Source organism: Zea mays, chromosome 7, assembly GCF_902167145.1.
Source record: "Zea mays cultivar B73 chromosome 7, Zm-B73-REFERENCE-NAM-5.0, whole genome shotgun sequence".
In the NCBI taxonomy this organism is placed as follows: Eukaryota; Viridiplantae; Streptophyta; class Magnoliopsida; order Poales; family Poaceae; genus Zea; species Zea mays.
The window spans coordinates 58,711,245-58,723,774 of record NC_050102.1 but is presented as its reverse complement, the minus strand read 5'-3'; the positions used below and the strand labels follow the sequence as shown (position 1 = coordinate 58,723,774).

General features: G+C 45.7%; 1 protein-coding gene across 1 annotated transcript; it reads left to right on the top strand.

Annotated features, from left to right (window-relative positions):
• The first annotated feature begins 1,431 nt into the window (after positions 1–1,431).
• LOC109940882 (uncharacterized) lies at positions 1,432–2,286 on the top strand. Its single transcript, XM_020541233.2, has 4 exons — positions 1,432–1,526; positions 1,605–1,714; positions 1,803–2,025; positions 2,109–2,286. The coding sequence occupies exons 2-4, from the start codon at positions 1,623–1,625 to the stop codon at positions 2,253–2,255; spliced, it is 462 nt and encodes a 153-aa protein (XP_020396822.1). The 5' UTR covers positions 1,432–1,526; positions 1,605–1,622; the 3' UTR covers positions 2,256–2,286.
• Positions 2,287–12,530: the final 10,244 nt, after the last annotated feature.

Here is a 12,530-nt window from a genome sequence, read left to right as displayed (position 1 = left end):
TAATATTTGTTTTGCAATGCAATGTAATGTTTGTAGGATGAGTCTGAAGATGGGGTAGAGACAGAGGAGGGGAGACACGTGGGAAATGTTGATGATGAGGTAGAGACAGAGGAGGGGAGACAGGTGGGAGATGATGATGAGGTAGAGACAGAGGAGGGGAGACAGGTGGGAGATGATGATGAGGTAGAGACAGAGGAGGCGGAAACAGGGTGGGGATGCCATGATACTGGTGGTTTTGGACATGATAGCCGTAGTGGATGGCGTGAATGGCCTGAGGATGCAAGTGGATGGCCAAGAGATGGAGGGTCAGGAGTTGGGGGAGCTAGTGGGTCAAGGGAAGGAGAAGCTTGTGGTTTTGGAAGTGGGGGAGTTGGAGGGTCTTCACGGGTCCGGAAGCCGCGGAGAACTAATTGGGTCCCCCCTCCTAAAGAACCAGTTGATAGGGTTGAGATAATACCAACTGGAGATGGGTAAGAGTATCCTTGCTTTGTTCTTATGTCTTACACTATTACGCGAATACATTTTGTATTTGACAATTGTTCTTGTGCTGTTAGGGCTTGGGTGGATAGCAGTTTCACTGGCACAGGTCGTCGAAGGCAAGTAAAGAAAGTGTTGGGCAACATATGTCGTATGAAATGGCCTGGATTGGTGATAGAGGATGGTAAGGAGGTCCCTGTCACAAGATGGGATCAATATGCCCTTGCAATAAATGCGCAACATGGGAATGCACAAGCTGCAGTTTGGCACGACTTCTGGGTATGTTAATTTTTTTTGTTAAGTTGTAATCTCGATAGGAATGCGACAAGTTGTATTTTTTTGTTAAGCTATCATATTATTGATTTTGACTATGCTTCTTTTTTAGAAACATTACAAGTTGCCTGAAGGAGATACTCATATGGAACACGCACACTCCGTGTTCCATAGGAATGTGGCAAGTGTTGTTGGGGATATGATGTACTATGCTCGAATCCAGGTGATTAGTCAAGCCATGTTTGGTAGTGAAGGGCGACGTCCAGAGAGTAAGAACGAGGCGACACAGTATGGACTCGATATGACTAAGCAACAATATCTTGAGGTAATGGATGTTTTTGCTTGTGTTGAAAAAATTTCCATTGCTTCTAGATATTACAGTTACTTATAAATGAATTGTGTTCATGCAGCATTCGATTCCATGGATAGCTGCCAATGATGCTGCTTGGCATGCGTTATGTCGTTACTGGGCTTCGGCTGAATTCAAGGCAAAGTCTGTGCGACACAGTTCCAATCGTGGAACCGAGTCGTATCACAGGTATGGAGGTGATGATCACTTTCGTTTGGCAAAACGAATGGTAAGTACAGTTTAAGCCATTTTCGTTGATTGTAGTTGACTTGCTGTAATTTCTGGTTATAGTGTTTGTCAAATGTACATACAGGAAGCTAGCATTGGTGCAGTGCCCAGTGATGTTCAAATATACCTTAGGGGGCACAGAGGACCAGATCCTGCAAATCCAGATGTGTTGTGCAGCCAAAAGGCAACAGATCGTGTGGTGAGTGTTTGGAAATGTTTGGTAGGTTCTGTTTATATGGATTTTTGTATGTAAGATTGCATTGTTCTTTTGTATGAGGCTGCATATGGCGAGGCGATGACTAGTCAGCACGGACCAGACTATGACTGGAGGACCTCACCTATTGATCCTCAGGCTGTGTATGCAAGTGGTGGAAAAGCTCATGGAAGGTGAGGACTCTACATATCTTATATTGTTTCATTGGTTGAGTGCAATACATGTATTCTTAATCATGTCGTGATGTTACTTGTTTTGTAGGTACACAATGTTTGCTAACGTCATTAACTCGAGCCAGGTTAGGGTTCAGCGTGGAGGTTCATCGAGGTCTGCTGCTCGTAGCTCCCGTCGCTCCACTCAAGATCCAGCAGAAGTGGAGCAACTGCGAGAAGAACTTAGGCGACATCAGGATTACTTGAAGCAACAAGCTGCGCAACATGAATATTATGCTACACAGATTCAACAACAACAAACACTCATACAAGTAAGTTCAAAAGATAATAGCTTTCACTTTAAGATATGTATTGATTTAAAACGCTGATGTGAATGAGTTCGACAAATTTGTAGCAACTAGCACAGGCCCAAGGGATACACGTCCCGGTGCCCCCCCACCACCTCCCGTTCATTATCCTTGGTCTTCACCTCCACCTGTACCTACATCTCCATCTACCGAACATCAGGTATGCATATTTATCATCATTTAGTTGTTGTTAGTTATATTATGATGTAACTCAACAAATGTCATTTGTACATGTATATTAGACCCCTTCAGCTACCTTGCCGACGCATGAACAAGAGGATGGGTTAGACTTTGTCGAAACCCTCTTGAATAGTGGAGGTTTCGATGGTGATCGGTGACCGTGAGCTTCCATGTTATTGCATTCTGATACTTGAGACTTTTATTATGACTATGTATGAGATATTGTCTCTGGATGATGATATGTGTGAGACTTTTGTGATGATAAGACTATGGTTGAGACTTTTGTGATGTAATAATTGATGAGACTATGGATTTAAATATTGTTATGTGATTGTGTGTGAGATGTTTTATGCGATAATATGTTGTGCTATATAGTTGTTGATATATTTGTTATTTTCTGGAATGTGGTGTAAAATATAAACAGCATTTGTAATGCTGGTCAAATTAACTTCCTAGAGGCTACAGTAAGCCGTAGGAAGTTAGCCAGCTAACTTCCTAGGGGCTACAGTAAGCCATAGGAAGTTAGCCAGCTAACTTCCTAGGGGCTACAGTAAGCCGTAGGAAGTTACTCGTAGGAAGTTAGTCAGCTGACGGCGCTGATGGCGTGAAACTACTAACTTCCGAGAATCTACTAACTTCCGAGAGGTTTATTAAGCCGTAGGAAGTTAGCTAACTTCCTAGAGCCCTCTAGGAAGTTAAGCTAACTTCTGACAAAAAATTTTCGAGAGCCAAACTTCCGACGGGATGGCTTAACTTCCGAGAGTTTCGCTAACTTCCTAGAGTTTAGGCCTAACTTCCTAGGGTTTAGGCTCCAGGAAGTTTACTATTTTGGTGTAGTGCGAGGATCTCCCCGCAGCCCCAGCATTTGAAGGCAAGACTCGGTTTTTATGCATAACCGTTTATATATGCTATTTTGCTACACTTAATGTTTGTAGGCTTGTAATGTGCACTTAAGTGTAGGAGTTGCTTGAAACCTTTAGTTGCATGAACTCAGGATTCCTTTTTGAGATGGATACTAGTATGCTAGGTTGAGTAGCTGCTATGCTAATTAGGATCTCGGTAGAAGTCGAGTGATTTTTCTAGCACTCGTGCGAGGTCAAGAATTGATTGTATTCATCTTGATAACGGGATCTATGATGGTCTATGGACTTGGATCTAGGGTGGATGCCTTGTCCATGAGACGGGAAAAGGAATTAAGGATTAATGTGTGGATACCTGAGTCAAGCTTTTGAACGTACTAAACACATGTCGGGAAATATGGTAACCGGTAAACCTAGTACCTCAGTGAAGCTGGGCGCGGACTTTTCTCCTCAAGCGACCTGAGACTAGGTCTCCCATGCTAGCTATGGTGGGTACAAGTGCGGTCACTGCACGACGGCGGCCGGGGTCAGTGGAGCATTGTATGCCAAGGCGGTGAGCCTTGGCCGCCACGGGGAATCGATGGGGACGGTTGACGCATGTGGGGATGGAGTGCCCTGACATGTCGTGTGTTTAGGTTTACCTTGCAAGGTTTAAAACTCGATTCGAATCGTCTCCTTCTCATAGCTAATGAGACTGCTTGACCCCTTGTACTACATTGAGTAAGAAGTGAAACGAGGTTTACATGAGATAACTTGTTGATTGTACTAAATGCTTGTTACCATGTATGCTTAGAAGGAGCAAATTTAGCTAAGATAATGATGATAGAATTTGCAAAGCTAAAAATTGATTTTAGACTCAGCTAGTGCTTTTGGCAAACCAAACCCCTCAGCCAAATAGCTACATGGTCTAGAGGTAGAGGAGTAGTTTCCTCACCATGTTTGGTATACTCAGCCTTGCTTGTGGCATAATTTTTGCAGGTACGCTTCAGGATATGGTTGATGGTGTAACATGGCCTACAACCCTGCTACTGGGTTGGACGGTTGAGTGGGATGCTGCTCCGGCAGGAGAGGAGAAGGAGGAGTAGTGGGCTAGGCCTTGCCCAATTCCTCGCTACAGACGATATCGATTATCCGCTGCATTTCATTTTGTGAACTTAAATCAGCTACTTGGAAAACTCCGATTTATGTAATAACTCCAGTACTTTAATTTGAGGTTTTTCCTGTTTTATTGTATTTCTTCTGTGACTCACCTTCGAGTGAGTTTGTGGTATTTGATCCTGGTTAAGTGGCTCTATCAGACTAGATCTGAGGGACTGACGGGTTATTCTGATTTAAGTGTGTTACGACCCCTGAGGCGTGACTTAGGCACTTAAGCTAGAATAATTCGGGCAGTTTTGCCATAGCTGGTATCGGAGCAAGTACCACCACAAAGAAGAACAGTAAACCATGAATACCAATTTTCAAAAATCTAAAACTTGCTTAGAAACTAGTATGAATCGTCAGGACTAGAACACTAGACCTAGGACGAAAGGCCTTAGGAATAGAGGGAGAAATAGGTGGCTAAGTAAGTAGGCCCTGTGGGCCAGTCCTTAGCTTTTTAAAGGATGCCCTAAGAGCACTCTTTTATTTGGAGAGGAGATGTTATTTCCAGCATGCATGCATTATAAAAAACTAAAAGGGATTAGACACTAAAGAAGTAAAAAAATTTGAGCTAACCCGCTTCCTTTAAACCACCCAGGCTCTTTTTTATTTTCCTCTTCCACCATAATCTTTACATCTGACACCCTTCCGCAGATGACCTCACCTACCCCCGCCAGTGGAGGAGACACTCGTTTTAGCTCTGACTTCCTTTCTCACGATGGCTTTCCTTCCATCTTGTGGGAAGTGCTTAACTCCGCTGGTTACCCTACGCCCCCTTTGTACACGGTGCAGCTGTACGAGGAGCATCAGGTACCACGTTGCCGAGTCTGGCTAACTTTGGAGGCTCATCCCCTTCAGCCGGGTTGGCGTTCTCTTGACTCCGAGACGATTGGATTCAGGACAGACGACACCACTGAAGCAGCAGCCATGAAGACTCTGACAACTTTCTGTGGCTACCATCCCCTGGAGATGGTGATGCACCCCTTGGGACTCTTCCCTCCTGAGAAGAAGGATGACCCCATGTGGTGCAACCGTGTGAGCCATGTGAAGGATGTGTGGGCAATGTATCCTGACTTGGTTGGGAGGGTCACTGTTGACTGCATGAGTGCGCTGTACCACCTTTAGGCCCTGCAGAGCGACGCTATGGCACATCTTGCTAACCTTCCTCAAACCACCAAGCTCACCCTCGACAGCCGAGAAGACTTTGTGGTCGACTTGTCCTCTGAGCTGGTGGAGAAGGACCTACAGGTGGAAAGGCTGAGCCAACGCATCACCACCTTGGAGCAGCAAGTGGAGATCCGAGACAACACTATTGATGTCTTGGAGAACCAGCTCCATGATGTGCAGCTGGAACTTGAAGAAGCTAATGACCACTTGGAAATGCACCACCTGGAGATGGAGGCCAATGAGGCCAGAAGCAAGGGAGAAGAGGCTCCTGAGGAGTTAGGACCAGCCCCTGGTACCAATGTGACTGCCTCCGCGATGCCCCTTCGCCCGTATCCAGTGTCGCTTCCACCACTCAGGGTTGATCAGACGTTTTGACGCTTACGCGGATAGAAACCTACTCAAGCTTAGTAATGGCAGATTTTGGACTAGGCTTACGGGTACTTTCCCCTTAATTGATGTAACCCTTGTGAACTTTTGAGATCTGTGGGATGTTTTATCTTCGTTCGAACTTAATGTTATGATTATGGCTATTCCCTTCCATATGAGATAATAGCATGTCGTTTGAAATTGTGAATTGGGATAACAATGGTGACAATCTCTGTTTTCAGATGGCAGCTAGGCAACATCGCGGGCAAAACGAGAAAGTTCCTCCGCCACCTCCTCCAGCTCCCACAGTGCAGGAGCTGATGACCCAGCAAAACAAGATTCTGCGACAGCTTTTGCAGCGCTAGCCCCACCCTCAGCAGTATGGTGGAGGCCAGCCGCAGCGACCTTCGGTAGCGGCAACCTATCAGGAGTTCCTGAGTATGCAGCCGCCCTTGTTCACCAAGACAGAGGATCCGTTGGACGCCGACATGTGGTTACACGTCGTGGAGTCCAAGTTTCCCCTCCTCGCGGGAGACTGCCCTGATGATACCAAGGCTCGCTTCGCCGCGCAGTAGCTTCGTGGCCCTGCTCGGACTTGGTGGGACCACTTCCGTGCTATGCTACCTGCTGATCGTGAAGTGTCTTGGGAGAAATGCAAGACTGCTTTCAGAGGGCACCACATCCCAGCTGGAATTCTCGATCACAAGCTAAATGAATTTCTGGCACTCAATCAAGGAACCCGCACAGCCTTGCAGTATGCTCAGGCCTTCAACGACCTATGCCAGTACGCAGGATATCATGCTGATTTCGATGAGAAGAAGAGAGACCGCTTCTGCAGGGGTCTCAATACCAAGTTGCGTGAGCGTCTCAACACAGTCCGGGCTGATAGCTTCAATGAGTTGGTCAACCTGGCCATCTCCCAGGAGGACTGTATTGTAGCTCACCGGGCAGAGAAGAAGAGAAAGGCACCGATGGCAGCACCATCCGCTCAGGCCCAGAGGTTCAGGATTCTTTCTCACAACTAGAGAAGGGGATTTCAGCAGCAGGCAGGCATATGTGTGATCAGGCCACCTCAGCAGTAGCCTGCACCCACTCGTTTTCTAGCCCCCGCTCCAAGGAACAATCAGCCTCCACAGCAGCAGCAGTTCCACCAGGGTAATGGGAACAAGTGCTTCACTTGTGGCAATGTGGGCCACTATGCCAAGAATTGCCCAAGAAATCAGCAGAGGCAGATGCCAACAGCAAATCAAGACAAGGGAAGAAAGTAGAAGGTGCAAGTCAGGCAAGAGAAGCTCAACTTCACTACTCTGGAGGAGTTACTTGAGGGAGCCCCCGTCATGACTGGTATCTTTTCAGTTTTTAATCAACCTGCTTTAATTTCATTTGATTCTGGTGCATCTCATAGTTTCATTAGCCAGAAGTTCAGTGCTAAGTGTCAATTGCCTTTCTATCATACAAAAGGGTCATTCATGATAACCACACCTGGGGGTAAAATTGCAACCAACCAATTAAACCGGAATGTGCCTATCTCAATGGGAAGTAGAATTTTCAAAACCACACTCCTGATTTTGGGATTAGAGGGTATGGACATCATTCTCGGAGCCGACTGGATGACACAACACCGAGTAGTGTTGGATGTAGCTGCCAGAGCTCTGGAGATCCGTTCCCCTACATCCGAAGACCTTGTGTTGTATCTACCCTGCCAAGATTCTACTCAATCATGTGTGTTTGCTATGATGGAGTCACCTGTGAAGAAGATTCTAGTGGTCTGTGAGTATGCAGATGTTTTTTCTAATGAATTACCAGGAATGCCCCCAGACCGGGATATTGAATTTGCCATCGAGTTGCAACCGGGAACGACACCTATTTCCAAGAGGCCTTACCGAATGCCACCAGCTGAGTTGGCAGAATTTATGAAACAATTGCAAGAATTGTTGGACAAAGGTTTTATTCGCCCAAGTACTTTGCCTTGGGGATGTCCAGCCTTGTTTGTAAAGAAGAAGGATGAAATCTTGAGGTTCTGCATAGATTACCGCCCACTTAATGTGGTAACTATCAAGAATAAATATCCTTTGCCTCGTATTGATGTTCTTTTTGATCAGTTGGTCGGAGTCAAAGTGTTTTCCAAAATAGACCTTCGCTCTAACTACCATCAGATCAAGATACGAGCAAGTGATATTCCGAAGACTGCCTTCTCGACCAGATATGGGCTGTATGAATTCTTGGTGATGTCATTTGGGCTGACCAATGCACCGGCATATTTCATGTATCTGATGAATTCGGTTTTAATGCCTGAATTGGACAAGTTCGTAGTGGTTTTCATCGATGATATCTTGGTGTACTCGAAGAACGAAGAAGAGCATGCCGGTCATTTGCATGTAGTGCTTCAACATCTGCGAGAGCACTGTCTTTATGCCAAATTGTCAAAATGTGATTTTTGGCTAAAGGAAATTAAATTCTTGGGTCACACTATCTCTCAGGCAGGCATAACTATTGATCCTGATAAGGTGCAAGAGGTGATGAACTGGAAGCCACCAATGACTGTCCGTCAGATTCGAAGTTTTCTAGGATTGGCTGGTTATTACCAATGATTCATTCCGGATTTCTCTCGAATTGCGAAGCCCATAACTGAATTGCTGAAGAAAGAAGCCAAGTTTGTTTGGGGTCAGAAGTGCGAAGATGCCTTCCATGCATTGAGGCAACATCTGACCACAGCACCAGTGTTAGCGCAACCCGATAGCAGCAAGCTGTTTGATGTGTACTGTGATGCCTCTAGCACTGGACTAGGTTGTGTCTTGATGCAAGACAACTGAGTCATTGCTTACGCATCAAGAGAACTTAGGCCTCATGAGCAAAATTATCCCACTCATGACCTGGAGTTAGCAGCCGTGGTCCATGCATTGAAATTGTGGAGACACTATTTGATGGGAACCCACTTCAACAACTTCACTGATCATAAGAGCCTTAAGTACATCTTTACTCAGGCTGATCCCAACATGAGGCAGAGAAGATGGCTAGAGCTAATCAAGGACTATGACCTGGAGGTACATTATCACCCAGGAAAAGCCAATGTGGTAGCAGATGCCTTGAGTCAGAAATTGCAATGCAACTGTGTTATGATGGATTCTCGCATTGACACCATGTGTGACGAGTTGAGCAAAATGAAGATTGAAGTGATTCCTTCTGGTGCTTTGTCTCATGTTTCCGTTGAGCCAACTTTGCAAGACCAGATCATCATGGCCCAGCTCAGTAACAAGGGAGTGCAAATCATTAAGGAGAACCTCCATTAGAAGACCGAGAAGTATAAATGTTTCCGCCAAGATGGAAAGGGTATATTGTGGTTTGAAAGCACATTGGTGTTTCCTAAAAATAAGGATCTCAAGAAGAAAATCTTGGATGAGACCCATCTCTCCAAATTCTCCATGCATCCAGGGAGCACCAAAATGTACCATGATTTGAAGCCCTTGTATTGGTGGACCAGAATGAAGAGGGAGATAGCCCAATATGTATCAGAATGTGACACCTGTCAGAGGATAAAGGCAAGCCACTTGAAATCAGCTAGAGCTTTGCAACCCCTATCTATACTTTCGTGGAAATGGGATGACATCAGCATGGATTTCATTGTGGGTCTGCCCAACACCTCTCGTCATCATGATTCGATTTGGGTTATTGTGGACCGACTGACGAAAGTGGCACATTTTCTCCAGTACACACCACTGATAAGGCTCAAAAGTATGCAGAGTTGTACATTGACCGAATCGTGTGTTTGCATGGATTACCTCGGACCATTGTCTCGGACCGAGGAGCCCAAATTGTTGCCAGATTTTGGGAACAACTGCAAGAGTCTTTGGGAACCAAGCTAATCAGAAGTTCAGCTTACCACCCACAGACTGATGGTCAGACCGAGAGGGTAAATCAAATTCTTGAAGATATGCTGAGAGCTTGTGCGATTGATTGTGGCAAGAACTGGGATAAGCACCTCTCCTTGGCAGAGTTTGCTTATAACAACAGTTATCAATCCAACCTAAAGATGGCACCCTTCAAAGCTCTCTATATATGGGAGAAGGTGTAGAACACCCCTCAATTGATCTAGCCTGGAGAAAGAGAAGTTTTTAGACCTGACTTAGTGACTGAAGCCGAAAGGAAGGTCAAACTAATCAGGAAGAATCTAGAAGCTGCTCAGGCGAGGCAGAAGAGTTACCATGATAAGAGAAGGAAACCTCTCCAGTTCGAGGTGGGAGATTTTGTATATTTGAAGGTATCACCCACCAAGGGAGTGCAGAGATTCGGGATCAAAGGCAAGTTAGCCCCTCGTTATGTTGGACCTTATGAGATCATAGAAGCATGTGGACCCGTGGCATACAAATTGAAGTTACCTCCAAAAATGTCTGTCATCCACAATGTATTCCATGTATCCCAACTGAAGAAGTGTGTTCGATTGCCGACTGAGATCATAGCAGAACCAGAATTGGAGATAGAGCCAGATCTATCGTACCAAGAGTACCCTTCCAAGGTTCTGGATTGCAAAGAAAGATCAACTCGGGCTAAATCGATCAAGATGTATAAGATCCAATGGAGTAATCACTCAGAGGAAGAGGCTACTTGGGAGACTGAGGAATTTCTGCGTTCCAACTTCCCCGATTGCCTACCTACGAAAATTGGTACGTAATCATGCCCATCCCCTCCTCCTGCCCTTTGAATCTAAATTTCAGAAAAATGATCTTAATATAAAAAGAGTTAATTGTAAGACAAGAATTAAAAGGACTTCCTTCTGAAGTTGCAAAGAGAATGACATTCGAAGAGCAGTTGCCTTAATAAATAAAGCACCCACTTCAAGTAAGTCTCATCCTTCGCTTCACCCCAGGAGGAATCCGACCAGAATCTCGGGACGAGATTCCTTTAAGGGGGGAAGGCAGTGACACCCCAGTGTCACCTAGGGTTTCTTCTTTAAGCTAACTTAAACCATTATCACATGTGAATCAAAGAGAGGCATGAACATCAGCAATTAATAACAAAGGTTTAAATTTAGTCTTTTTCATCTTAAGAAAACTCTCCTTAATCATGTCATGAACCTCATGGTAAGAAGAACTCTCAAACCCTAATTAATCCTAAGTGAACCATTAAGCACATAAAAGGGAATTTGGGAAAAGACTTGGGAAAAATACAAAATTTTGGCATGAACCAAATAACAAAGTTTTACTGCACTAAATGACCAACAAAATATAGTAAGAAAGTTTTGCCATTTGGTTTTTCCAAAATCCCCAAATCAGCCCTTGAACCAAGGTCCCATGGGGAAATTCTGAATTCTGAATTTCAGAACCCTTTTTCAAGATCAAATGTGTTCCCTATTTTCCAAAACTCGAAACCAAAAATTCCAAATATCAAAGTGGTGCCAAATTTCCTTGAACATGCTCTAGAAAAATTTGAACTCAAACAAAAATAGTTTGGCACGATTTTGGCACCGTTTGTCCTTGGGACCTGACTATCTGACACTGGCACCTTGGTGACGCTACAACTCTCTATCCCTAGCCTAAAACCACGCGACATCCACACACAAACGACAAAGCACAAACAGGGGAACAAATCCTTCACAGTGATCTTGCCCAAATTTGTGACGATTTGCGCCCAATCGGCATTAGAACTCGGGCAGAAGCAACGGTTCCACATGTTCGACCATGGCTGACACGCCCGGTTCACGCCCGCTCGTGCACCCGCGCTCCGCAGTGCACGCCCGCGCATGCTCGCCGGTCCACGACCGCCCATGCACCGTGTCGTGCCTATAAAGCAGCCCTAGGCCTCGGCCGTACCTCCCTGGACGCTCTCAAGTCCTGCCCGAGCCAAAGTTCACCGGACTTCACCTCGAGCACGCCGCGCCACCGCCCGCGATCATCACCCGAGCCTTGGCCACCGTGGCCAGCTCCCTCCAATCGCTTCCAAGCCTCGCCAGCCACTCGGATAGCTTCGCCAATAGCCCGTGGAGCTTTCCAAGCTCTCGGACTCGGCAGAACTTCACCGGAGACCCGAGATCGTCCTCACCGGACTTCGGTCGCCCGCGGCCACGCGTAGACCGAGCAATCCGGTGAGCCATTCTCAAATTCTTCGTCCACATATCTTCCTTGACCTCTGGTGAAGCTCCCTGACCCATTCTATCGGATTATGGCGTCGTGAGCATGCCGGATTCCTCGTCGCCGACGAGCTCCCCCGCCTGCGCACGCGGACCGATCTACTCCGACCACCATCGCCGGTGATCCGCACCTCGACATGATCGCCAGAAGCTCCCGGACCTCACCCCACCCCTCACCAGAGCAACCTCGCCGTCGGTAAGCCCCTCCACCCTATTCTTCCACCGCGGTCACTGTTCCATTAGGGGAAGGATCGCGGGTTCGATTTCGGAAAACCCTAGGGGGTTTTCTATAGAGTCATAGACTCAGATGAATAGTGAACCGAGGACCAGTCTGTAATACACTTAAAACCTTTCGCCAGGGACCCCAGTGCAAAACCGTTTTTCCTTTGTCCATTTCTATTTAATCTTTTTAAATTCAGCAGAGAACTTAGGAAAATTATATCTTGAGTTATATTCAACCAAATTTAACCAAACCAATTGTGCTGGATTCAAAATATTATGAACTATCACCTAAAATACTGAACCCTATGCTTTCTGTTTTAATTTTTAGAGTTTGAAATTAATTAAAGAAACTGACCAAACCTTTTTAAAGTAAGGAAAATTAGTTATGCTTATGTACTGAACTTGAGAAA

Bases quoted from the DNA above. Each gene is read 5' to 3' on its own strand.
- LOC109940882 (XM_020541233.2), top strand. From the start codon at position 1,623: ATGACTAGTCAGCACGGACCAGACTATGACTGGAGGACCTCACCTATT. The intron at 1,715-1,802 runs GTGAGGACTCTA...CTTGTTTTGTAG, and splicing joins GGTGGAAAAGCTCATGGAAG to GTACACAATGTTTGCTAACG. The intron at 2,026-2,108 runs GTAAGTTCAAAA...ACAAATTTGTAG, and splicing joins AACAACAAACACTCATACAA to CAACTAGCACAGGCCCAAGG.